Genomic DNA, 23,079 nt, shown 5'->3' with positions numbered 1-23,079 from the left:
GAGTGACATCATGACGAATAGCGTACGCTCCTCACGGAAATCAACGAATGGCAAATTTACAGGGTAAATTGAGGCCTGGATGTTGACTTGCAGGTAAACCGTCTTCCCCAAGTAATCTTATTCGATTATTAACGATTTCAAGACGTATATAGTTTTTTAATGTTCGTACCAGATCGATGTATTTCTCCCTGTTATTTACGTTGGCTTGAAGTCAATTTCATTCACTGTATTTTATTCTTACGTCGCTGTATTATCTTTCGTATAATATTTCGTGTTAGTGAATAAAAGATTGGTCATTCTACATCTCATTTTCTCCCGTGGCCTCGTACTTGTTAGGGTCATTATAACACAAAGGTTCAATATGTTCTTAAATTCTCGACACTCTGCGGACAGTCTGATTATAAGGCAATACCCAGGGAAAAATCAGCCCCATTTCCTGCACAGTTACGTGACAAAGCTGAAACTTACTTAATTACGTACGCTTTCAAGTTTAAAATTTAAGGGCTCAGTGACGAATGCTTACGCTAAATCGCAGCACGGCGATATATATGTATATGTTTCTATGTCTATATTTCTAATACTGAACTCTTTAAAAGTTAAAGCGACATTAATTATTATTATTATTAAGTGACATTAATATAAATATAGCATTCTATTTACAACATGTGAAACTACGAATAAGAAAAAGTACATATCCTTAAAAAAAGTTCGTTAGAAAAGGAGCGTTAAAAAAAAGTCATCTATTGTTTTGTTCTGTCGACGTCATCAGCTAGCGCCTGTTCAGCGGGACCGTCGCGGCATTTGAAACAGCTCCATCTGTAGCTGCACAAAATATTCATTTACCCCGGATTTACCTTGATTGGAACGAACTGAAGTGATCGATATGATCGAGAAGGAGGACCCGGTTATTAGTGAGGAGGAAGCGGCACAGTACGACCGCCAGATCCGACTGTGGGGACTGGATGCCCAGAAGAGGTCAGTTAGCTCGGGAGGCTAATCGGTGCAGCCGGAGCTTTGGCTTGCTGTACTTACTCTGCACCGATTTTCAGCAGAGTACATCGTTAAAGAAATCTATCTTGACAAAAAGCCATGATTAAATTATATAATTTACTAATGAATAATAAATGTGTTATATGATCTTACTTGAAAATATTGATAATTAGCTGAGTAGGTAATTTCTGTGATTGCTTCATTCAAACAGATGATGTAAATAATATCGGCACAGACTTCTTGTTCAAACTGGAATTATTACATGTGAATTAACTGTTTAAGGATATATTTCAGTTAATGCTCACGTGATATTAAAGCTTCAAAAAGGCTGCTGAATCTCACAAAATCAAGCTTTAGTTTCACTCTTACACGGCTCAATATGCGTTATTTGTAACAGCTGCTCGTTTTATTCTGTCTGAATGTTTTTTTTTAAGAATCTCTTTAATGTAGTCAAAATGTTTACAGAACATTTCATTATGATTTTCTTCCAATCAGTACACAATAACTTCTGAAACCACACAGTAAGCAGTACTTAAACTGGTTTTTAAATTCTGTCTGTATTCCAGGTTGCGAGGGTCTCGAGTGCTCCTGGCAGGTTTGGGTGGTCTCGGGGCTGAAGTGGCCAAGAACTTAATCTTAGCTGGCGTTAAAGGACTCACCTTGCTGGACCATGAACAGGTAAGCACTCTTCATCGTTATCCCTGATTAGAGATGTCACATCAAGAGCAGCAGGAATTCTTTTACACATTTTTCAAACAAAACACATTTACTCAAATCCAATAAAACAGTGGAATAGTATGCGAGACCTTTAGATTTGCAGTACTAAAAATGCACACTAGGTGGTTCCAGTAGCTAGCTTTTCAAAGCTATTGATAAAAAGTGCATTTAAGTATTAAAATAACAACAAATGAAAAATGTTTTAAGTACAACAAAAGATGAAATGCAGTCCTTCAAAATGCAAACCTTTTTTTTTTATACAGGTAATCCCAAGACAGAAAAAGAACAGTTGCTTTGGGACTTGTTTCTCCCACTGAAATGTTGCATCCAGAGAAACTGAATTAGTTTTTGAGGAAAGCAAAGTTTAGTTTTTGACAGAAAGGATGTAAATAACTAATATTCACTTTGAACATTTCCACATCTTGCCATTGAAGATATCTTCTGTTCAAAATTTTAAATGAGGGTCTTTCTTTTTCTTGTCAGTACAGTATTTGTCTGATAGCCTCCAACCTCAACCCCACTCTGTGCATTTTTCCAGTTCAAGGCCAATAAGACAAGACTGATCAGGGTTTATTTAAGCAGTTTTTGTTGTTGTTTCTTTCAAAAACATCAAAATTCATATAAAAAAATGTTCCTCTGATAATCTGACGACAGGCTTGTATTATTAAGCGTGTTTGTATCAAATTACATCAAACACCAATGTGCAATCTGTCAGCGGGAATTCACATTTTGTGGGAAAGTAAAACTGAACATTGTAATTTAGCTGTTCTGTGATGATTTTATAATAAAAGTTACACACTTCTGTCTTCTTGTTCCTTGTTCTCTGACACTACATGAGGGAAAAGTGGAGTAAAAATATGATAGATAATTTATGTTTATGATCATATATTAACACCTGTCTGTGTGTATTTAGTCTAAAAGGAGATCTGTTATGTGAGCACAACAGCAGTAACGGTTGCAGTAAGAGCCTCATCCAGCTGTGCGCTCCCTGTCGGGGTGTCTTCCAGGTGTCGGAGGAGTCATGCCGAGCTCAGTTCTTGGTTCCAGTCACGGCTCAGGGCCAGAATCGTGCCAAGGCCTCTCTGGAGCGAGCGCAGAACCTCAACCCAATGGTGAAAGTGCACGCTGACCCAGACAGAATCGAAGACAAACCGGACGACTTCTTCCTCCAGTTCGATGCGGTGAGTTTAACACGCTGACTCCTTTCTTCGCTGACTCCCCTCTCGTCACCAGAGGTGCAAGATAAGGAGGTGAGGCGACAGAAATTAAAACAATGAGACATGCTTACCTCAGAGCTGCTGTTTGAAAGTAAATTCCAGTTAAAAATGACACCCTCATGCGCAGTGCAGGCACAACAGTGTTCATGAGAGCTTTTATATTTACGTCTGGTTTTATTTAAATTGATAGTAAAGCCCAATGTGAAAAGATTTAACTTTTTAACGCACTAAATGTAAAAGGTGGAAAGTTTCATCAAATATTTTATCGTCTCTAATAAATAAAACAACTTATGAATGAAAGGAGCATTTGGTTGTTGTTTCACCTCCCACTGTGGTTTGTGGGAGGTGCTTTCTTGATTCATAGCTTATTAACTGACTTCCGAGCCACAGGCCGGAAGATACGTCAAGTCTAGTACATCAAGTCTTGTCCAGATCAAATACACTCCTAAAAAAATTAAACACTTTGAAAAAGAATCAGATCTCAACACGGGGGGAAATGGCTACAAGGTGCCGGGCAGTGAGCACAGGGCCGAAGAGAGGCCTCAGGCCAGCCTCTTGAAGTCTGTTTGGTCAGAATTCACACCAGTGGCCCATTGGAGGTCACTTTATAGCTCTGACAGTGCTCATCCTCTTCCTCCTCACCTAAAGGAACAGATACCGGGTTTCTACGGTCCTGTGCAGCTCTCTTGGAATAACTGTTTGTCTCCCGGAATGTCCTCCATGTTCTTGAGACTGTGCTGGGAGACACAGCAATAACAATAAGTAATCCTGGAGGAGGTGGCCTACCTGTGCAACCTCTATAGGCGTCCAGTATCGCCTCATGCTACCAGTCTTCACACTGACCCAAACCAAATGCAAAACAGTCAGAAAAGATGAGGAGGGAGAAAATTTCTCCACCTGTAAAACCATTCCTGTTTTGAGGATCGTCTCATTGTTGCCCCTCTAGTGCACCTGCTGTTAATTTCAGTGACCCCAAAACAGCTGAAACTGATTAAAAACCCGCCCTGCTGCTTAACCGACCAGATCGATATCCCAGAAGAAGAACTCTGATTAAAAAATGTCCTGTTACATTTTTCAGCAGTGTGTTGACTGACTGCACCTCGCAGGTTGACCACTAGGTGGCGCTAGCAGACCACGTGGTGCACTGAAACACCTGCGGTGAGATAATGTCTGCAAGGTGTGGTAATGACATGAGCTTCATTGTCCAGCCAGTGAAAATAGTGACGTTTAGAATTAGATGCTACACTGATATAATTATATGCAGATTATAAACACAGCCATGCTGCTGTGTATGTGAGGAGATTAAACCTGAAACTGAACAACTTAAACCCCGAGAGGCTGGAAGAAAGAAGGGCCACATTAACCCCCCCCCCAACCCTTACCCACCTTTCACTAAGACCACACTGACTTAAAGCATCCACCTGTCAAACCACGGTGAGCAGACTTTCCCTGTTTGTGTAGACTTTGCCTGAGGGAATTACCCACACTTCAGACTGTTGCAACATTAAACATGGGGGTAACAGGGGAAGCCCTGAAGCTTTAGGGAAAAGGGCAAACAAGGAATAAAAAGACTAAACTAAGCGAATGGATTATTTAACAGCGTCGTTCACTCAGTGAGCCGGCAGAAGGATGTCCGGGTCAGCGAGTCGGTCTCTTTGCTGATTTGGGTGTGAAGATAATCAAAATCTCTAATCAAAAAGCAGCACAGGACACGTTATTGCATGATACATAACATAAGATCAGGTGGTGCACTCCTGTTTATTTAGTCTGAGTCACCTGTGATGGTTTAATGCCGTTTGGGATGGAGCCCTAAATATTGTCACGTATATTTATTTCAGGTAAAGGAGGAGTTCTTACAGTTGTTTTCTTTTTTTTTTTATTAGCTTTTGATTTCTTGGAGTCTTTATTTTATTTCAGTTCAGTGTTTTCATTTAGAGTTTCGGAGCGGTGACGCAGCGGTGCAGCATGGAGGTTGTGGGTTTGAATCCGGCAGCTGGCTGGCTCGGGCACTTCTGTGTGGAGTTTGCATGTTCTTCCTTTGCCTGTGTGAGTTTCTCCGGGTCGTCCAGCTTCCTGGTTGTCTTCCTGATTGCTACTTGTCCTAGGTGCCTTTCACCCTACGCTAGGTGGGCTCTGGCGCGCACGCCATTACCAGGAGATCATGAAAACTGGTTCCAGATCAAGACCTAGTTGAATTTTCTTACTGCATCACCAGGATCAGGAGATACTTTTAAAAGGGGAGTAATAATAATTACCTTTTTCATAGTGTAGGAGCTCAGGATTAAGATATTACATTTCTGTTTTCCTTGTAATAGAAATTTACTTCCCTCTTTGAGTTCATCGTGTAAAATACGATGTAGTGAGTAGCTGGTGCTAAATACCGTGACAGTATTTTTGTGTTGTTGTCAGGAAAAACAAATGAATGATTGCATTTTACATTCGGTTTCATTGCTTAGGCGCGATCTAAGTTTTGTCAGCTGACGGCGAGAATTCATTTGAACACCATCAGAAGAATAACAGATTTTTTTCCCCTCCCATTGAGCCAGAATCGTCGGCAGTCTTCCTCCCTCTGGGGGTGCTAAATGAGTGTCAGGAGGAGGGAAAGTAGTACAGGAGGAAGACGAGGGTGGGAGCAGTAAGACAAAAAAGAGTGAGGACAGGTTGAGAAGGATGTTAGTAGGACAGATGGAGGGAGGACGAAACTTTTAAAGAAGAGAAGGTGAAACAAAAAAATAGAAAGAAATGATTAAAAAAGGTGGAAAACAGAAGGGGGTCTCTGCTGCTTTTATCTGCTTCCACTGATGTATCTGTGTGTGGCTCAGCGGGAAGATGGAGGGTGATTAAAGCGGAGCAGTTGGAGTGTGGTCGCAGTTTTCATCTGAGAAGCCCAATTACTGAGGGATGAATACAATAGAAAAGCACACAGTGTCCATCTGTGTGCCTGCAGAGAGCTGCCGACAGTGTTTACAATTCAGACTCTTTGGTTTCAAGTCGGAAAGAAAAGGAAAAATCGCACGTCATAACTAACAAACACGCTGATGAATCTGAAATGTATCCTTTTACCCTTTTTTTATTTATGTATTGCTAAAAAAATATAATTATCTGCATTTTTTTCCTTTAAAGACAATAAGTCTGTGCTGCTAATTTTACAGGGTTTTCCTGTTATATCTGACAGTTTGATCAATAAAATGCAGTGTTGTGCACGAGTAAATAAAACTCACAATTAACAAAATGGTTAAAAAATAGATGCTTGTCATTTCCCTCTGGCTCGGTTTGAGGCAGGCACCAAAATTCACCAAAGTTTCTTGTTTAAAAAACCTCCTCAAACGTCGACCTTTGAAATGTAATCCAAGGTTTTCCAAGCGTGCAAGAGGTGTTTCCTCTCCCAGTGGCCCAAACTCTTCAGTGTTCAGCCGAACTGAAACATCTGGCTACAGCGAGCCTCTCGTGGTTATTTCTGATGCTGCTCTTATATATAAAACATATCTACAAAAAAGATTTCAGCCTTGCCTCAAAGGAGAATCTGTAACTATTTTATTTTTATTTAAGTGGACTTAAATGTACTTAAGCGTGAAATGGTATTTGATTAATGTAAAGGTAAAACACTGGCTTAGACTCACTGCCTAATCTGTATGCCGATGAATCATGCTTCATTTCCCAAAGGCCAATTATGAGGCAGAACAAACCCAGTCGTGTTCTCAGAAGTTCTTATTTTTACCTCCCTGTTATTATTCCACAAAGACGCTTTTAACAGCTATGTGTTTGGTCCTGCATGCGTCTCTGCTCGTATCTTCATTTTTCTACATTTTCTATATTTGGATGTGAACAAAGGTCCTCTTAAATTATGCTGTTACAGTGAAAACACAGGCACACATTAAAATACCCGTGGTTATCTAATATGAAAAACATAAACATCTTCTTCGGACACTGGTTTGGTTGCATGCAGCTTGTTTGTGAGCAGTAAGAGGTCGTGCATTTGCTGAGACTTGGAAACCACCAGCTATCGTTGGCGTTTGATTTAACTTTTATTTAGCTCCTCAGAATTTATCTGCCATTTATCCTGAAAAGGATATCCAGGCTAGTGTGGGGCGTTTCACTTTGTAAAAGCACTCTGACCTGTGCAACAGTGCATACTGTGAAATGTATAACTGCTATCAGTGTGTTCATTGGACTATAGTTATGCCTCAGTTAAACACTGAAAAGTAATTAATGCTGGAAGTATTCAAAAACGCTGTATGTTTCCATACAATGGCTCACCAGAGCGTGTGTGTGTGTTTGGGTTTGATTTTGTTTGTCTGTGGCTCGACCCCCAGGGGGCGCTTTTGTCTCTTTTTTTCTCGGGTTTATTGAAATTGTTTTCGTGAACCATTTTTTGCAGTTTGAAGCTGAAGTTTTTGCATATTTTCTGACTACGTTCGTTTAGAGAGTAAAGTTTATTTTCACCTCCGTTTTTTGACACAACACTACACCGAATGTCTAGAAGACTCGGCAGGTTTCTTGATTAACATTTGACTAACATGTCAGGTTACTCATACGAAGATTCCCATTATGAAAGCAGTTTGTGCAGCTGCTCGCGCCTGTTGTTGCTCTTTCTATTAGAAGTGAAATGGGGACATTTCGTTTTAATTGCTGGGTTGTGTTTTCAGCTATCGGCCGTCTTGCAGATAATGTGTTGTACTGTACAGCTTGTCATAGTGTGGGTGTGTAAATGATAACAATTATTTGTTATCTCGAGACTCCTCAAATCTCCAGAAAGTGTTTTAAAAACACTGGTCCTGGAGCCCCGGTCTGCCCGGTGCGATGAGGGGGTGTCGGCAGCCGTCTTATCTGTGGGTTTAGGGTGTTTTGGGTGTTCTGGACTGGGTCAGTTGGATAAGGTAGACCCTGCCCACCGGTCAGTTGTTTACAGTCATACATGAGCCCACTCTGGTTATATCATAGCCCACTGCGTCTCTCACCACACATATCCTCATGTTGGTGTTTTTTCTACAACTTCATATCATCATCGCTCCAGGAAGTTTGGCTTTGGTGCTTCAAACACAGAAATACATTTTAATACATGATTAACACTGTAAAAAGGTGGTGTTTTTGTTTTTTGAGCCACCCAAACCGAAACCTAAAACTGAAAATATTTTTTATGATGATTCCACTGGGTCTAAAATAATAATTCTGCTTTTGCTTCTGGTTTCACAAGGGACACCAACTCAAGTGTTGTGGGTGAAAATCATTTGTTTAACCCTTTCACCCACCACAACCTACACTTCCTCTGCTGCAAGAGTAGCCACAAGACTCAAATAATGAGGTGCCTAAAACATAAAATCCAGTTAACCATAAAAAAATTAATGACTAAATAAATAAAAAATACGCCAAACAAACAACCAGGGCTTGTGTTACATGTAGTGTTTATATTCATTCAGTAAATGTAAAAGTATTAAAGGTATTTTAGATTACTATGAAGTGCAGGTAAGTGCCTGCTTTAGTATTTTTTTTCCCTAAGGATGCCTCTGTGGTCTCGCAGCAACGTGATTGGTCAGTTCAGCGATGATCCCGTAGCAACACCAACACAAAGACATCAAAAACACCATCAGTCAGCCTGGCTTTAATATAGTACACTGTGTCACTTTAATGACTTTAATCTCGTTTCACTCGGTGGTAAACTGCTGCAGTAGGTGTGTCTCGAGTGTTTTGGCAGCTCACCAGCTGCTGTTCAGCATCTCTGTTGTTCCAAGAATGAACATGCAGTGAAAGTTTCAGGTGTTTTTTGCTTTTTTTGTTTTTTAAAGGGGGATTACAGGTGATTTTTTACAAGTAAAATAACTTCTTTTGGGACCAAATGTTTCTAAGCAGTTGGGTCTTTCCACGTGAAACCAGTAAATCTGAGAAATGTCCTCAGAATCAGCTGATTTTATTTTATTTATTTATTGTATAACAGCTTCATCATTTAAATTTTACCTTCACAAAATGAAAATTGCGAGAGTTGTAAGCCCTTGAAGTGCATACGGTTGGGTCAGAATTTAGTTTCTTAATTAACGTTTTTTAACTTGCTCCAAGTGTCACAATCTAATTACTGTAAGATTTTATCGACAACTACAGTAATTTAATGTCTGACATAGAGATGAAGTTGTGTGCGCTTATGATGCCTAAAAAATGAGGAAAATAAGACGACTTGTGACAAAAATTTCCACGCACCCCTGTGTTCTTCAAGAGCCTGAACCTCAGAAAGTATTTATAGTATGAAGATGAAGATGATTATTCATTAAATATAGTGACAGTCTTGTACACAAACAATCCTTTAATTCTGGGATTAATAGATGTTTTTCATAGAATGTTTATATCAATGGGAAATCCAGCGTATTTCTTTTGAAAGCCCGGTGTAGAAAGGAATAAGCAGCTGACGTGGTGTCATGTTTTTTCCAGAGCAGCTTACTGGGGCATAGGTCTGAATTTATGGTGTGCAAGTTGCACCCGTTAAGGAAAGAAGTGCACAAAACACAAAAACAGCCAAACAGGATGCAAAAGAGGGTAGAAGTTCATGCTGAATATAAAGTAACTTTAAGAATTTTCCTTTATTCTGCTCAGCCTGTGTGTCTCATTTTAATAGAACAAAAATATTTTATTTAATCTCTGATAAATATTCACGTTTGTTTAAAGGTATACCGTCACAGAGGTGGTTTTCTAGGACGGAATAAAAATAATTAACAGTGCAAAGACAAAACTCCCAACGACTGTGGAGTGGGAGTTAAAGTCATATGTTTCAACCAGTGCAAAAAAAGTGTAGAGATTTTAGAGTAAATGTCAAATTTTCAATAAAATGTAGCAGTAACCATGATCATACGACTTGAAAGTTGTTTGTGTCTCCGTCTGAGAGTGTTACGAAACTGCTCGGTCTGCCCTGAAGAAAAACTGCTTTGTTATCTGTAACTGGAAAGATTTGCTCGTTAGCCTTCAGGTTCTGATGATTGAGATCAAGATAAGACTGGGAAAACGAGAATTTTTTTTGAGTGGGAGAAAAGACTTGATATTAGTAGAACGGGATTTAAAAAAAAATAATAATAATAAAAGGTCACATGAAAAAGAAGTCTACACTTTCAACCTCATGTTTGCAAACTGTAGGATTTGTATTAAAGGGGACCTATCATGCTCATTTCCACCGCAGTATGTTTACTAAAGTATCTTTGCATGACTCAAAGATCATAATAATCCTAATCCTTATCTCATACTGGTGCAGCCTCCAGTTCGTCCTCTGTCTGAAACAAGCTGTTCCAACTCCTTCCCCTTTACACAACCTCTATTCTGATTGGCTGCCCCTCACAAACAGATGGTTTAAATATGCTCGAGATGACCTTATTAGGGATATCTGCACTCAGTGTCATCACACAGAGCCAAGGGTAGAAAAAAGTGTCTGAAACAGAGCATTTAGGTAAACCTTTTTACTCACTGGGATTAATTGTACATATGTTGATCTCATTATGGCTCTCTTCCAGAGCATGTCTTTATCCTGTTTTCCTTCTCTCACCCCAACTGGTCCCGGCAGATGGCCCCACCCCTCCCTGAGCCTGGTTCTGTCGGAGGTTTCTTCCTGTTAAAAGGGAGTTTTTCCTTCCCACTGTCACCAAAGTGCTTGCTCATAGGGGGTCATATGATTAACTTACAATATAAAGCGCCTTGACACGACTGTTGTTGTGATTTGGTGCTGTATAAATACAACTGACTTGAATTAAATTATTTCAATATCTGAATCCCTAACGAGCCTTTAACACTTTGTTTTTGTGTTTTTTTTGGGAATTTTTTGTCCCTCAGGTGTGTCTGACAGGCTGCTCCAGAGACCTGATGATACGCGTTGACCAGCTCTGCTCCAAACACAACATCAAAGTGTTCTGTGGAGATGTCTACGGTTACTACGGTTACATGTTCTGCAACCTGGGACAGGCACACAACTATGTCGAGTAAGTGCGATGGGGGCAGGTTATATTCCCAGTTGTTGAGAATAAAGCTGGTCGTTGTGTGTTTTGTGTATTGTAACACAGCCTCAGACATATTAAACCTTCCTTTATCTTCATTTTTACTTTCTTCTTCTTGTTTCTTCTTTAAAGGGAGAAACCCAAAGTAGTAAAACCCAGCGGTGAGTCCAACGACGGCCCGAAGGCAAAGAAAGCCAAAGTCGACCCCAACGAGACCACCATGGTGAAAAAAGTACGTGCACAATTATCAGCTTTCACCGTATCACAGGTTTATTCGTCTAACTGTGTAGACTGAAAGAACTGACATAAACAAAGATATTTTTTAACTTAAACAAGGAGATGTATTAGCAATCTTGCCTTTAGTTAAGAGAAGGAATATTGACTATAACAGCACTTACCCTCATTTTTAGTTCTTTCTTTCTCAAAGGTTCAAACTAAAATCAATCTTTCTTTTGTATTCTCTTTCTAATTTGTGTTTTTAAAAAGGGCTTTTATGATATCACATTAGCAATAACAGTATCAGACAAATTCATTACTTGTTTTTTGAGGAATTAAACTTGTAACTGGAAAAAAACATAGAAAAAGAACTGTTACACGCTATTTAATAGTCACTTATGAGATGATATTTCTATTACTGGCACATTATCGATGTTAAATGTTTAAAATTAGCGTTCTATTAAATAGGAGGTTGTCATCATATAAATTGCTTTATATTTGTCCTAAAAACAAGGAACGAACAAATCAGTTCAAAACCTATTCACTCCATATTGATCTTCTCCAACCAATCAGACGGCCAGTTTTTGCACTCTGAAGGAGGCTCTGGAGGTCGACTGGACAAGCGAGAAGGCCAAAGCCGGTCTCAAGCGAACACCAGTGGACTACTTCCTGCTCCAAGGTACATAAAGCCATTTTTTGTTTCCAAATGTGGGATGATTTTAAATGTTTTTAGAGTTTTTAAATGTAAAAATAAACTTTCCAGCATAATTTTTAGAAAATCTGTTGTAGTAACAGCTGATAATTTTTCAGTTTGTGAATTAAGTGAAATTATAATCAGAATATCAACATGTTACAGAAAATTATAAAGAATTTTTCGAAGTCAGTTTAACAGTTTCTGGCGTGTACTACTTTTAAACTTTGTCTTTAAAAATGACCATTTTAATTCTGTATAATTATTTCTCATGTGTATGAATACTTTTCTCTAAAGTTTTAGCCTTTAAAGAGTTTGTGAAGAAGTTGCAAAGGTTTTTTAAATTTAATTTAATTTGAATTCTCCTTTAGGTGATGTTGTTTCATTAGCACGTACATGTGAATTGCATAAAAGAGCTGAATATTTGTTGCATTTCTGTGGCAGGCAAGATTTCCCATGCATTGATTTGGGCAAATAACATAAAGAATCCTGAAGGGTTTAAAAAAGTATAGAAAATGGAAACTGAAAAAGCGTAGGGTCCTGCAGCTAGACTGAAACACATACCATGAACATGCAAAAATCACTGTTCCAATTTAGCTGATGAAATATCACCGCACATGCGTGGAAAGTCATGTCCGTAAAGCGTGGTAAATGTCATCTAAATATAAACGCCAGTGGGATTTGAGCAAGATTGTCTTCTAGATAAAACACAGTAGCTTTAGATTTTGTCAAATATATTCGGTAACTGTTGGAAAATAAAGAGTATTCTTAAAACACAGCGATGGTATACTGCTCCAAATGATATATTGGAATCATTTCTGTTAAATGCTCCGTAACCGTGGGCCCAAATTTTGATCCATGAGATAAATTTACCTTCCTGTTTTTCAGGTTATTTATGTGTGTCTGATGACCTTCTCCACAGAGTTGTTATTGTCCCTCCTGTCACCTGGCCCTGCACCATTCCCACACTCTGCACGCTAGTTTCCATCACAAGCTGTCCATGGCCAGTCATGTGCACTGAGCGTAGAACAGAGAGCGGCCCGACACCTACACCGCACGACAACAAGCATATCAGAACAGGAAATACAAAGACAACTATTGAAGGTGTTAACTCAGAAAACACTTGTGTGCATAAATACGCTAAACCACAGTTTATGGGAAATTTCACTGGATGAACTGATCACAAATATTAACCACAATGCGCTACGTTCAAAACGTTTCGTAGAATTTCCCCATGGGGCTGCGTCGATAAGGGCATGCAGCGTAAAAATCTGCCAAATCAAATATGCTGAGCTACCTGCTGTGGAGTTCCCCTGTGAATAAGGGAGCTGCTGAGAGTTAAAGAGTTTGCAGTTACCCTCTATTATCAGCATTTTATTTGTATTCATTTTATTTTTTGCAATAGTCAGTTAACATTGTTGACTAATGCTGTCATAGACTAAATAAAACTGGTATTTTATTAATAAGCTTTTAAATACTGACCTGGAATGATTTCAGAGTTTAAACATCTAAGTGTGTTTTAATCAAAGACGTTTTTAAGTGGAATACACACATAATGCTTTCATATTCAAGCTGTAAAACAGTTTTACTCAAAGCACAAACCTATTATTAACCCCTCTCATTACATCTGTTCCATTTTGATGGAATTGACGGGGGCTGAGTCGGACCGATTGACGCCGGTATGTGAGGAAGTCTTTGATCCGGGAGCAGGCGGCAGGGTGCGATCTGAAGGTGGTCCAGTTTGGTGGTGAGGATGTCTGGGATTATGGTGTTGAACGCTGAGCTGTAGTCCACAAAGAGCATCCTCACGTAGTTCTTCCTCAGCTACAGGTCTGTAGTCATTGTCTATACCAGTCTTTCTGTACGTGATGGTGGAGGCCTACAGACAGGTGGGAAGGGTGGCATGAATCAGGGAGAGGTTGAACAGCCTGGTGAGGATCCCTGCCAGTTTGTGTGCACAGGCTTTAACCACACCCTCTGAGATACCTCTCTTGGGGTTCACCGCGTTCAGTCTCCTCCTGACCTCATGTTCCTTTAGGGAGGGGGTGGTGAGGTGGGTGAAGGGGGAGGGGCGGTCTCAAACCAAGCAAACAGCTCCTCTGGAGTTTGAGGTTACTGTCGGGGGTTGGGGGGCTCTGGCCTTTGTAGTTGTCGAATCATCAGGCCTCATCTGTGCATACCTTTGTCCAGTAGCCCGCCCTACATCGATATATCCTGGTACCTCAAAACCTGACGCAGACTTTAAGTTGGATGATATCTGAGCTGCTTCAGTTATGTATATCTTGCTCATGTTCTGAGGTAGGCTTTAGCACTGGATCTCAGCTTGGGGATCTTTACTGGATGCATAGCCTGGCTGGGATTTGAGCTCATGATCTATTGTTTCAAAGATCATAATCTCTAATTTGATCATCTCAGGCACACAGTTCTGACTGTGAGTGCAAAAGCTCCACCCACTTGTGTTTGACAGACAATCAGAAGAAAGTTGACTTAAAGAGGGACGGGCTAAAGTGGCTCGTTTCAGACAGTGGAGCTCCTCAACGCATCCTCTAAGGCAGTGGTGTCCAAACCCAGGCCTCGAGGGCCGGTGTCCTGCAGGTTTTCGATGTGTCCTTGATCCATCACAGCTGATTTAAATGGCTAAATGACCTCCTCAACATACCTTGCAGTTCTCCAGAGGCCTGATAATGAACTAATCATTTGATTCAGGTGTGTAGACCCAGGGTGAGATCTACGATCTGCAGGACACCGGCCCTCGAGGCCTGGAGTTGGCCAAGCCGGCACTAAGGACTGGTATAAGATAACTATTTTGATCAGTGAATCATGCAAAGCTACTCTATTAGAGCCCAAAAATAAAAATAAGGTTCTGAAAAAGAGCATTAGAGATTCCCTTTAAGACTGTTTCACACCCACTCACAGCAGCCACATGCAGTCATGTGACAGTGGCTGTCTGCTTTATTTGCTTACTAAACAGTCAACCTGCTCCTCAGTTTCTCATCTCGTTCCGGGGGATTTTGCATTGAGGCAGCCTTGTCTGGTTAATTTTAGTTTTTGCCAGCCGTCATGGCCTTTAGTCTAATAGCACCCCATCTGAAACCCACCTACCCGCTGCAGCCTCGCCCTGTCTTCAGTCTGCTGAGTTTCAGGCTAATTTCTGAGTGGAAACACCACCTAGTTGTTGTTTTTTTGTTTTGTGAAGGCGAGATGGGAGGCAGTGTTATTATTCGTCTGCTGTTGCTATAATTGGAAGTTGTGGTGGTTGTTTGGTACCACCAATGAGGAAGTGGCTCTTCCTCTGTTATAACTGCTTCCTGTCTCACTAGGAACAGTCGAGAGATGTGAACCGTGTGTAGGGTGTATGCCTTTGTCTTTGCTTTTATGATCTCTTTAATTCCTCTTTTTATTTAAGATGTAGTCAGAGGGAAAAAAAAATGACCAGCAGAAGATAAGATGACACTTGAACACAAGCGTTTCCTCCTTTTTTTTAAAAAAAAAAAAACAACTTTTATCTGAAACTAAGGCTTTAATTACTATTAAAATCAGCCTCACAGAGATTTCTGAATTGTTTTTCTTTCCTAAAATTATCATTTAAATATCAGCCCCATGCATCCAAGAACTGGGAGAAGCGTAAATTCAAATAAAATTGGCCATTCAGCCAAGATTTTTGCAACATGGCTGAAACTTGTACTACAAATGTGTGTGAGGCATTTTGTATTCTGTGCAGAAAGTATTTCAGACTTCAAAGGATGCGATTTTAAATTCAAGCTCCAGTGTAAGCTGTTTCATTAAGTTAGCTCAGTGGTTCTCAAATAGAGACTGTGCTGTGGAATTTTGTGACAGCGGTACATCATGAATGCACAACATAACAGCACAAAGGGTATCAGTACTTTATATGGACTCATACAAAGTACTCTAACGCAATCCTTTAAAAAGCTCCTGTCATCGAGAACTCGTCGGTTTGCACAACTGTCGACTGCGTGACACATCAAAGGCCCCAACTGACAGCGGGGAGGTTAATAACGGGAAAAGGCATTGCTTTCTTGTGATGAGCAAACTAAAGACAACAGAAAATGTGTCATAAATTCTACATGTCTTATGATTTCAGCTGAAGCAAGGATGTCAGCAGCGCTCCACCCAAGTATGTTGTCTGTTGGATCGTTAGCTAATGCAAAACAATGTGTCAATCAAGGTAAAGAGGCACGTGGAAACCAAATGTTCCTTATAAGAGGAAGTTTTCAAGAGATTTCACAAGTATATATTAGTGGTGTGGGTGCAAAAGATAAATAAATAAATACGAGTACTTTTCCTTCTGCAGAGTGCTGTTTGATTTAGCACCATTAGAAAACCACCATCCATCCACACTTGACAGATAATCACTCCAGTGTGTCCTCCGTGTGTGGTAAGATATGCCTCGAACACCTTAGGTGCCCAGGAGACATCCCCAGAACCACCTCAGCTAGCTCTTTTTAATGTGATCTCCTCATCACCCTATCTGTTAGGGAGAGGCCCGAACCAATCAGAAAGTTCGTTTTCATGGTCCCTGTCTTCGGTCACTACCCAGAGCTCGTGGTCAGGAAAGTAACGTAGACTGCCGACCAATCAGCAGCTTTGCTTTTACACTCAGCTCTGTTTTCACCACAACATCCTCATCACTGCTGACTGATCCTGCTCCCCTCACTCGTGAAGTCCTCCACTCAGGGCAGCAACTCATCCCTGAGTCAACGTGAGCACTTCAGCCTTTCCCTGCTGAGAAACTGTCTGAGGGCATTAGAATACCTACATGGATGTTACATTCAAACCTCACCAGTTTTTGTGTTAGAGGTCCTGATGATGGAGGGATTTCTGGAGTTTCATGTGCTGTGTTTGTGGTTTGTTTGTTAAAACAGTCTCATTTATTTGTTTTAGTCAATTTCAGAGTGGAAATGTTATTTTTCACTTTCACTTTCTGCAAAAGTAAAAACCAATGAATAAAAGAAGAGCTTGTTGGACGATGTCGAGGCTGTTTTACGTAGATAATGCGACCGATATGTTGTTTTAATGTGTTTGGTGTGCCGTGGACACAAACAGGTTTAGTTGTAGGTGCTAATATGGAGATAACACACATTTTTCGTGTCTTAAATCCGAGGTGTACATGTAATAAAGGAAAGATTTAGTTGTGCTAATAAATATCCACCTGCCTACCTCTGCAAGATGAATATGATTCTCACTCTGTCCATTGTTTTTGATCTGAATGTGCAGGATTTGGCATTAAGGACCATCTCGAGCATTTCCCCTCCACTCTAATCTGCGATGGTATCACCGCTGCCTGTGTATGTTCAGAGATGGTATCTTTGTTCCATCCATGTTCACATTATTATATCGTGTTATGAAATTCAGTTTGATTTCCTTCCCGAGCGTGATGCCATTTGTACCAGCCTGTAACTTTCTACTAACAAAGTTTCACTGATAAAGGGCAGAGCCGAGGTGTGAGAATGATTCATCGCTGCTGCATGTGAGCATGTACTGTGTGTGCGGTGTGCCACGCTGGTGGAAATGGCCGTGGGAGGACTTGACTTCCTCATGTGGTTTTAAGTTAATGGACGAACAGGAAATACGGGGGCGAGGTGTTGATGTGTGCATCTGTGTGGTGCAGCTGGAGAAGTCGGTTGTTGTTTGAAATATTGCACATGACCAAATAGTTTGTGCTTTTGATTTTTAATTTCTCAATCGGTCCTAAAGCCGACACAGGAAAGGTTTGGGTTTTTTTTTTTCATCTTTCTCGCTCTGAGAGGCAGACTTAATACTTCCTCTGTGATCCTGTGCAGGTGGATGTGTGTTGCACGCAGGAGTCTGTGACTGCGCGCTCTTAATTTGATGTGGGGGAAACGTGGGCCTAATCGGATGAAATGGTTGATGGTGCAACCACATACTGATGTTATCCTGGTTCAAAGGGAGCAGCAGGGGAGATGTTGTCTTTCCATAAGATGATAATTCACTGTGGAAGTCACTTAAAAGCGTGATGTAATTATAAATGGCAATAGTGCAATAGATTATGTGGAAAATATTGCCTTAGTTAAATGGTTTAAACTTCTTTCCTGCGTCTCAACTGTCATTTCTTTCCTCCCGTCTGCTGCTCTCCACAGTTCTGCTGAAGTTTCGTACAGACAAAGGCCGTGACCCCGACCCGCAGTCCTTTCCAGAAGACAGTCAACTCTTGAGGCAAATCCGTGACGACGTCCTCGAGTCCCTGTCATTGAACAGCGACCTCCTGAATGACGACTTCATCAGGTGACTTTAAATTTACACAGGTCGATTCAGAATAGATCATCTGCTCTTTCAAACACAAACACACCAAACTTCCCCTGATAGACATTATTTTATATAATCAAGATGAATGTACTTTTTTAGAAGGTCGAAGCCACCTTCCTCACTTTGACCCTCTTGTTGGCCATAATGCCTCTCCATGCATCTCTTCTGTGACCTTAAGGAAAGTTAAATCTCTAAACAGGACCATAACTGCGCATGCAGCCTTTATTCCTTTATTTATTTATTCCTTTATTCCTTTACAGTAATGTGTGATCTCTGCAGAGATCAGAGAATTAGAGGCACTAGTTGCAGTTTAATGTCAGCATAAACAGCGATCCACCACAACATAAAATCTCTGAATAACGTTGAAGGTGTTTGCTTTTCCATATTTCCTGTCACATATTTACTGCCACATGGGTGGATGTTCATATTAAAGATGATCAAAATTTCAAATAATGAGCTCACTGTATGTAGAATACCTGTGAAATCCTTTTTGTCTGCTATAAAAAATGCTTCTCAGAAGCCACCAAGGCCCAGTGTTCATGAGAAGCTAGTCTAGTAGTTCAAGGATAAAATTACTGAGCTGGAAATCGCAATAAGAAGTTCACTTTACTGATCCCAGAAAAAAGTCTGAAGTGTTAGCCAAGCTTTCAAAGTCTTCAGACTCCAACCCAGACAATCCCAGACAGCATACATGTACACACACAGCAGTATAGATGTGATTTTAATGTCAGTGCTTGTTGATGTCTTGCATGGCTGTTATCAGCTGTTCTAACAAGAAAATTCAACTTTAAAAAACGTAGCACACACGGGCACGAGGGCCGATGAAGACTCAGCAGCTGGCTCTGATTAAAGGCCGACTGTTAGCTGCTCTCAGTCTGCAGATGAGTTTCCTGGCTGTAATTTCACCTTCACTGCTTTTGATTTTCGACACGGTGGGTTGCCAGTTTTTGGCTTATAAACACAAGCTCATTAATCCACTACTACACCCTCACATCCACCCTGATGGCAGGAAGAAGCACATTAATGTTAGCTTTTCTCAAAGTCTCTCTAATCAATTTCTCACCAGTGTTTTGAGACAAAATAACATCACCTGGGTGAGGGGGCGATGGCAAACCGATTTACCCAAACACACATGCTTCTAGTGTCAGTGAAAAGATGTTTATTTAGTTCACATCAGCCATAGCAAGACAAATAAATCAGCTGGCAGATGAGACTATGGAACATTTTTTTTTTCTTTGTTTTGTGGCTCTTGTGCTCTTTTTTTTAGTTACTTAGTTAGTCACTTCCTTAGCGTTACACTTTCTATTTAGTGGTTAATGTTTCCTTGCACTGTTTATCCTCAGCTACTGCTTCTCTGAGATGTCTCCAGTGTGTGCAGTCGTGGGAGGAGTTCTGGGACAGGAAGTTGTTAAGGTGAGGATGTAAACATGAAGATTTTTGGGGCAGTGTGCAAATTGCACACAGAATTGTATGAATCTTGCAGCTTCAGGAAACGTTGTGAAAGGGCTGATGTCATCCCCTCTGAAGTGTCTAACGGTATTCAGTCGGTGACTTTGTGATGAAGACGGCAGGTCTGGTGTGTCAGCTGACATGTGGCCACTCGGCTGGTCGCTGGGTTGGATCCAGAGAAACGGCGGCGGCTCTGCTCGGTGCAGAAGCGATTTTCGCTGTGACCACAGTGCAGCTCGGTGTGACGCTCTGGCAGCAGCCGTTTAAATGGAGAGATGATTTGTACTGTTCTCAAGCTGAAGCCGTAATAACCCCATTCATAAAAGAGCCTAATGAAAGCTGTTAGTGGGAAGAAAAGCGACTGAACGGTGACACCAACACCTTTCCTACATGCTGTAATCTCAGGGTAACAATCAAGCCTGTTCTGTTGTTTTAATTCCCTCAGGCTAATCAGTTTATTAAAAATAATAAAAGCTCCTTGAAATTGTGCCAAAATCTATGCAGTGAAATATCTTACAGAGCAATCACTCTTTTCTTTGTTTCTACATGAATCAGTTTGCTGATAATCAACAATACTTAAATTCATAAATTCAGCTGATCTCCTCTTCAACCCCTCCTCCTTGGGCAGCATAGCCTCCATGTTTAGATCCCTCTGTGGAAGTCTTGTTCTGTGAACTCTCAGACTTCACCGTGAACCTCAAACTGCAGCACGGAGGTGCTCTGGCTCCCATCCACAGTCCAAAGACATGCAGTTGGTGAGGTTAGGTTCATAGGTGATTCTAAATAGCCCAGAGCTGGGAATGGTTGTCTGTCTCTCTGTGTTCGCCCTGGGTCAGACTGGCCACCTGTCCAGGGTGTACCCCACTTCTCGCCCTATGGCAGCTGGGATAGGATCTAGTCCTCCTGCCCCAGAATTGGATATGTGGAAAAAATTAATGGAATATTGGAAACTGACCTGACTTTCATGTTTCTCTGCTGACATCACACTGGTCCACCTTGCTCTGTTACCCACTCTCTGACAGAACAGTGAGTTTTTTGACAGAGAACCACGTTGCCAGATGTAGAGATGCAGACTCATCCAGGCAGTGACCTTCAGAATTAATCAACAGAACACAAGCAGGAGTACTACACACTGATCACTCAAGCTACGCCTTAAGGTCCTGTCCATAAACATAACGAACAGATCTGAGGACAAAGGGCAGCTCAAGGAGTCCAAAACTCACTGAAAATGTGCTTGACTGTGCACCAGATGTTCTCAGTTCTCACTTTGAGTATACAGGGACCCAACGGCTCGTAACAAATTCGGATCAGCTCTCAAACTTCGTACACTACAGCCCACAGGTGTCCCAGGGGTCGCCCAGTTTTCAGCATTCCTGAAGTTCCCAAAAAATGTGTAGATTGGATGGTCAAACTCCCATACTTCCTCCAGAATTTGGAGGGATTATGGGAATAATGTTATAGTCAATGATGCTATAGTGATTTGATGCCTGCATGTTTCTAATACAACATCCAGATCAGAATCTGGGAATTCTCCTGTCACATCCCGATGGAGACGTTCAGGCTAAAGCTCCTGAACTGTGTCAGTCTCCACTCGTCAGATGCCCTAGTTGCCAGATTTGACTCTCTGTGACTTTGTCCTATTCCCAAACTCAAAAGTCGACTCAGAGAATCCCCATTTTGACGCCTGGGAGGAGATCAAACGCAAAAAGCAAATCCGGGGCATGGAGGGAAGGACAGGCGAAAGAGTTGCAGGGCAACAGCCTTTAAGGGAAGATCAGCTGGATTTAAATTGATATTGTATTTTATTTTTTATAAGTGAAGTCAGGGAGCTTTCTAAGTCTTTAGTGTGATTTTTGCTTACCAGCGACTCTTGTGGTTAAACCCAACAGTCAACATGTTGCCTGTTTTTTGACCTAAAAACATTTCAGATAGGCGCAGTTAAGATTAGAAACCTGTTTTTCTTTCTGGGGTGAGCGCAGGGCGACTGCCGGCTGACACAAATGGGCGAGTTCATTTCAGGGTGAGTGTGTGAGACAGGCCGGGGGGGGAAAGAGAGGACAGACAGTTCAGAATCAGGCTGCGTTATATTGGCATAAGGCCAACCTGCTGTCTGGATGATGATGATGATGATGAAACCTGCTGCAACAGCCAGACTGATGTCTCTCACAGTGAATCTGACTGAGTTCTCTTGTACACAGAAACATTAAGTCCATTTATGAACTGACAGAAGTGTGACAGGCTCTAGTCAAGTTAAACCCCGGCACTGAAACTTGGTTAGCTGCAGTAGAGTATTTCATCCTGCCGACGGAGCACGTGGAGGTTTTATTTCTCACAGATTCGACGAGAGGCCGAACTTTTACAAACTGCCACTGTAGTTCCTCTTTAAATAACATAACATAACATTTTTCTCCCCTCTTTGTCTTCAGGCTCTCTCTCAGAGAGACGCTCCTCACCGCAACTTCTTCTTCTTCGACGGTCGTAAAGGCAACGGCGTGGTGGACTACTTTGGACCAAACTGAACGTGTCAGGTTGCCCTGTCTGATTATTTATGGCAGCGCTTGTTCTACTCGTTCAGTTTCTTTTCTTTCTTTCTTCCTTTTTTTTCACAGTTGGATCCATTTCGCCCCAAAATCTGATACAAGAACAGCAGGAAGTTTTTTTGGGTTTTTTTACATTTGTTAATAAAACATTGTGTAGTAAAATGTTTCAGCTTCTCGTGTCTGCTTTTTATTAAATCTTCCACCAAACTGTACTGATGATTCTCCTTCCTTTGCTGCTGGGGACATTTTAAAGTCCAGGACTTGAGCTGCAGCGTTGCATCGGCATGAGGGAGAAATCACACGCAGGCTAGATTCAGGGCTGATATCAGTGTGGTTTATCTGAAGGGGAGAGACAACCGACAACACCAACAACACATGATGTCTCGCAGAGTGTATGACTGTATTTGGTCATAGCCTCCCATCGCCTGACATGTGACTCATCCAGCCAAACATGGTGGTGTAGTGAGTATGTCACAGCACAGCAAAGAAATAGGAAAGGGCGGTGGCTGCCATTCAAATGAGACGTGACATAAAGTCACAGCATTTCCTCTCTTATGCCCCAAAACAGGGCAGCAACAACAGCATTAGCACAGAAAGGCAGCATCATTAGATCAGCCCCTAGGTGTGGTGTTTATGTTGCTGCCCTCATACCTGTGAAACCTGATGCTCAGTGGAAAAAGTGACTTATGTTTTGATCTTGGCTCACCTCGGCGAGTGCTGACTGCTGCATGTCGGTGATCTCTGAAAGCAGTGCAGATTATAACTGATGCAGCACGTTCACCAGATAAGTGCACATCATCATGATACTGTGAACCTTTGCATGCAAACGAGGCTGTCAGACATGGTCTGCAATAAATGACCTTTCTTATTTTAAAGAAAATATAATGTAAAGTCTTGTTTAAATCATAAAGAGTGAAAGTTACCTCAGGCTCGTCCTCGTTTTGGTTGCCTTTTTCCTTTGGTAACACTTTCTAATACAGCCTCTGACTAAAGGCCATAATTTCTCAGTAATT

The 23,079-nt window shown here is 41.2% G+C and overlaps 1 protein-coding gene across 1 annotated transcript; it reads left to right on the top strand.

The window, feature by feature from the left end:
- The first annotated feature begins 75 nt into the window (after positions 1–75).
- sae1 (SUMO1 activating enzyme subunit 1) lies at positions 76–22,230 on the top strand. The gene is made up of 10 exons (XM_084950078.1): positions 76–93; positions 770–975; positions 1,557–1,668; positions 2,715–2,888; positions 10,725–10,870; positions 11,018–11,117; positions 11,675–11,780; positions 17,912–18,056; positions 19,421–19,490; positions 21,953–22,230. Exons 2-10 carry the CDS (start codon positions 884–886, stop codon positions 22,043–22,045), a joined length of 1,038 nt encoding a protein of 345 aa, XP_084806204.1. The 5' UTR covers positions 76–93; positions 770–883; the 3' UTR covers positions 22,046–22,230.
- The last annotated feature ends 849 nt before the right edge of the window (positions 22,231–23,079 follow it).

This window comes from Perissodus microlepis, chromosome 14 (genome assembly GCF_051167445.1).
Source record: "Perissodus microlepis isolate ML-2025 ecotype Zambia chromosome 14, ASM5116744v1, whole genome shotgun sequence".
Classification (NCBI taxonomy): Eukaryota; Metazoa; Chordata; class Actinopteri; order Cichliformes; family Cichlidae; genus Perissodus; species Perissodus microlepis.
The sequence above is the reverse complement of the archived record's forward strand: the minus strand, read 5'-3'. Positions and strand labels throughout refer to the sequence as shown.